The following is a 4,973-nucleotide window of genomic DNA, read 5'->3' on the forward strand; positions in this document are numbered from 1 at the left end:
TAATCAAGAATATATATACAGCAGACATAAAATTCACCGGTTGCTGAAGTAAAACTAAACTCTGGTTCTGGGACAGAAGTACCATTTCATTTGAAGAAGTGCTTCTCTTTCACTTCCTCTTTTCTTGTTATGGTGGAAGTTTTGTTCGTGTCCCAGACAAAGTAAAACAAGCAGCAAGTTCTCTATTAAGGGACTGCACACAAATGGTCATTCATATAACAAAAATGCATTTAAATACGGGGTTGCTTAGCATTCAAAAGTCATTATTTATATACAGAAATACAATTATGAAATGAAAGGAGGAACTAAGAATGAAAGTTCATTGTCTTACAGTGTCTCCTTAAAGAGGTTGTTGTATTGTTTGTGACTTTCAGTGGCTAACACACTTCTTAGGCTGAACCAGAAGTACAACTGGGCCTGAGGGTTAGTGGGCCACTCCAGCACCGAGCGCTTAAAGAGCCTCTTCCTCAGCCTCAGGTACTTTGAATTGCACGGTACTTTCTCCAAGAGGATCAGTACGATAACGTCATTCTTTTCATCCATTAGCCTCTGGTGGGCCATGTAGAACGCTGTCTTGAAGTTGCCACTTTTGATGTATTTGTTGGTGAGTACGAACACGGTCCTCTTGCTGTTGTGGATGCTCTGTGAGAGGTTGTCAATCAGAGGACACCCGGGCATCCAGTCCCTCTCCTCCAGACACAGCGCCAGGCGGCGGTCCCCGTGTTCCTCCAGATGAGCGCACATTTCCTTCAGCACCCACTCCGTCACGGCCACATCCTCCTTGTCATATATTACAAAGGCATCATAGGCAGAGCTCTGGGAGTACAGGCGGCCGTAACCTTTGAGCTTTGCCCGGCAGAAGTGGTACATGTACCAGACGTCCCACAGGAAGAGGTGGCTGGAGATTGACAGCGTGAGGAAGCTGAGGACAAGGGAAGTCATGAGGGTGTACAGCATGATTGACAGGTAGTTGTGCTGGCAGGCTAGCAGGTCCACTGAGATCACAGGGTGACCTCTTTGAGCCCCCGGGTTGGCGCACGTAACTTCCGTGGCCAGCCTGGGGATCTTCACCGTGGTCGTGTTGAGCCACGTGATGAACCAAGTGGCGTTGCAGCTGCATAGAAATCTGTTTTTGTGCAGAAGCAGCATGTTCATGTTATTAACGACATCATCTGGGAAGCTGGATTTCTCAATGTGCTGCAGGTGATTAAAGCTTAGGTCCAGATATTTTAAGTTGTGGGCGTCCTTGAGGAAATCTGGCGTGAGTTTCAGGATTTGGTTTTTATGTAAAAGGAGCTTCTTTAGAGATTTGGTACATAGTGACAACATGGCTGGAACAGTGGTGAAGCTGTTTCCACTGAGATCTAAGACGTGAAGAGAGTGTAGAAGGTTTAGTTTCTCCCAATAAAAAGATTTGTCTTTTAGTCTGTTATTTCTGATGTAGAGCTCGGACAGTTTGTCCGGAAAACCACTGAAGACTTCTTGTGGAATGAAGGGGAGGTTGTTATGCGAGATGTCGAGAACAATCAGATTAGGTAGTTTCTTAAAATAATTAAAATACCGGTTGTCCCCGTCCCTCCACAACATGTCTAACCGGTTATCTATGAACTCTAACCTCTCTAGAGATTGACTCTCCAGCTCTGTGTTAGTAGAAGTAGAGATCTTGTTGTGGTTCATGAGCAATACCTTGAGATTTTTCAAATGTTTGGTAAAATTAAGCATGTGAGTCAAGCCCTCGGACTCAAAGTAATAGTTGTTGCGACTTATATCCAAGATGACCAGATTCTTCAGCTCCTGAAAGGCAGTGGGGTAGAGCAGGTCGAGGCGATTTGAGGAGAAGTCTAAATATTGTAAATTAATCAAATTGCTAAATTCAGTGCCATTAAGACTTTGGCTCATTGCATTCCCTGACAGATTGAGGCATCTCAGCTCTCTGAGATTTAGAAATCTGGGATGCAAGAAAAAAATGTTGTTTCTGCTCACATCTAGGGTTTTGCCGAACTGACTGCAATTCGTGTTGACAAAGGATCTAACCGTGCCGAGTTCTTTATCTTTGTATTTGCAGCTGCGTGCATATTCATCATATCTGAAGTAATGAATCTCTCTCACTTCCTTACTTTTGTACTGAGCTGCAGGGGACATGGGGGTCCAGTACTGGGGCTCCCCCCCGGAGAACCCCACAGAATCTTGGCCGTCAGAGGGGGAAGATATTTTATTGTCAGACAGACTGATTATTTTAAAGCTTTTTAATTCCATCAGAATACTAAGGTTTGTGATTTTAATAAAGTTTGTACTCAAATCTATAACCTCCAAGTTTGTGAGATGTTTTAAAGGAGCAATGCTCTCTGACTTGAGCTGCTGGAACACAAAGCCCTTCAGTCTGAGGATCCGGAGGGATTTGAGGGAAGAGAAACTGCAGCTCAGCGTCAGTGTTTCAGGGTACCTCAGAAGCTCGTAGTTAAAGGAGAGGTCCAGTTCTTCTAGTTTCCCAAGGTGATGAGGGAAGTGCGTGACTCCTATCTCTCTTGCTAAAAAGTTTGATGAGAGATCAAGCACTCTCAGCTCTGTTGTGCTGGCAAACCACTCCGATGACACATATTTCAGAGAGTTACTGTGCAGACGCAGTGTCTTCAGCTTTGTCAACATTTTAAAAGCCGTCTCGCTGATATTGAGGGCTGAGTTACCTGGGCAGGGGTCGCATGGGAAAGGAGCGTTGTAACAGCGAGGACAGTTTCCGCTAATATCTAGAATCTCAAGGTTAGTTAAGTTTTTAAAATCTTCCTCAGTGACTTTTTGAATATTGTTGTTGTAGAGGTACAACTCCTTCAGACTCGTGGGCAGTAGATTTGGAATAAAGGATAAGTTGTTTGACTTAAGACTCAACAATGTTAAATTGTTAAGCTGTGAAAATGCCCCTTCCTCTATGCCATAGGAAACGTTACATGGGTTACGGTAATAACAGTTTTGACTGAGGTAGAGAATCTCAATGTTTCGAATCTCAGAGAGGTTGGCTTTAGAAATATAAAAAATATGATTCACTTCCAAACTCAGGAGGATCAGGTTTGCAGGGAGGCCTTTAGGTATACTGTCGAGCTGATTCCCATCCAGATACAGGGCTCGCAGGTTCTTCAGGTCGGTAAAGGTGTTTTCCTCGATCATCACACTCTTGTTGCACATGCGGTCCTTGGGCCCGATCTTGATGGGCACACAGTTGCACCTCATGTCAATCTCAGTCAGGTTCTCCAGACCGTGAAAGGAGGTGGAGTTTAATTTAGGAATATGGTTGATGGTGAGCGTCAGATTGGTCGTGTCTCTGGGGATGCCCGGGGGGATATCTTTGAGGTTCCTCTCAGTGCAGTCAACCGTCACCACGCTCCCGTCGCTCGCCTTGCTCACATCACATGGCAGAGTCTTTGGGTAAGAAACGCTAGCTTTCAGTATGATGGGGCAGCACCACAGGCTCAGCAGTGCCACACTTATCTGTACAAAAAACACATGTGTTCACTGAGGAAAGCGTGTAGGTGGAAAGCTGATAATACAGTCACATCATTAAATGAAACACATGTAATGCACATACAAATCAACCCGTTGAGTAAGGTATCTAGATGCCATTTTAAAATACAACTAGGAACCGGCACAAGCTACAGTAGAGTTTCATTTCCCTCTCTATATTATTTACAGCCCTTCTTATCAACACAACCTGTCATTTCACTAATGCATACAATTATAAATCAATACAGTATATGAACAAATATTACTGGTACTCACCAGGTGGAAGAACATTGCTCACATGAGAGATTTTTAAAGAGGTCCTTCTACGAGTGCTGTTGTCAGGTTGGATGGAGTACGAACAAAGTGTGACATGAGGATGAGCTCGAAGGTGAAGGGATGAAAGTAACAGGTGGCTGGGTTAACCCATTGTGTGTATTATTAACCAGCATCACTTCCCTTTTGTCATAAACCGCACACATGCAAGTCCATCGTTTACAATGTGTTTGAAGACAGTTGACTGATTGTGTCTGTTATGTAATGGTGTATACTGGCTTCATGCAAATATTACTATGAAGGGGTTTCTTAAAAAAAAAGAGATCAAGGTTGACTGTGTCTTGCTCTTATATGACAGTATAACAGCTGGAGGATTTGTGGGTAATTCAGTGAGAGGGGAAAGAGTTGTTTCATTTCAGGTTAGCTTGCAGGGGAAAGTGAAACCTGTGCACATGTTAAGGTTGACCACTTACATGGTAAACATGCTATTCTAGCACAAAGCAGAATAGTTTTCCTTTTACTTAGTGGTTCTATGGCTTAGTAACGTGATTCATCCAGACAGTATGTGTCTGTCCCAAAACCCAATGCAGAAATAGATACTGCAATTTTAGAAAAAACATCCACCTGACCAGTTAAAAGAGTTGATGCCAAGGTGGCTTTTTAGCCATGCTAGCTGCTATTGATCTACCTCTTTAGTCCAGACTGAATTTTATAGCAGCCATACAATTGACTGCACTGAAAAAAATGTGTACAAACATCCATGGTCCCCAGAGGAAGAATTAATTATAACTTTGTGACCGGCAACATTTTCATCAAGTCAATCGAGTCAATATATAAATGTGTCCAATACTTTTGTTAGCGAAAAATTACCTGCAGAACTAATGAGAGTTCCATCAGCCTCATCTGTACTGTGTGTTTTGTGCTGATTAGCAAAGGTTAGCATGCTAACAAGCTGAACTAAAAGGGTGAGTGAAAGGGGCCATCATCATGATTAATGCAAAAAGCATTACCACCACTCAGTATTGAGAATATGGTGAAATCATGAATTTTTAAACATAGTAAAAACTAAACATGGGTCAAGCTTCCTTTATTTATTAATAATGCAAATTAAGAAGCACTTAAAAAATAAATAACACAATTGGTCATAAACAAAACCGCACTTATGTTTATTATTAGAATAAAAACAGACAAAAATAATTTTAAAAGAC

General features: G+C 42.4%; 1 protein-coding gene across 1 annotated transcript; it reads right to left on the bottom strand.

The window, feature by feature from the left end:
- Positions 1-21: 21 nt before the first annotated feature.
- tlr7 (toll-like receptor 7) lies at positions 22-3,845 on the bottom strand. Its single transcript, XM_034128613.1, has 2 exons — positions 3,769-3,845; positions 22-3,480 (listed from the first exon to the last, which is right to left on the bottom strand). Exons 1-2 carry the CDS (start codon positions 3,781-3,783, stop codon positions 328-330), a joined length of 3,168 nt encoding a protein of 1,055 aa, XP_033984504.1. The 5' UTR covers positions 3,784-3,845; the 3' UTR covers positions 22-327.
- Between the last annotated feature and the right edge of the window lie 1,128 nt (positions 3,846-4,973).

The sequence above is a fragment of the Trematomus bernacchii genome, unplaced genomic scaffold, assembly GCF_902827165.1.
Source record: "Trematomus bernacchii unplaced genomic scaffold, fTreBer1.1, whole genome shotgun sequence".
NCBI classification, from domain to species: Eukaryota; Metazoa; Chordata; class Actinopteri; order Perciformes; family Nototheniidae; genus Trematomus; species Trematomus bernacchii.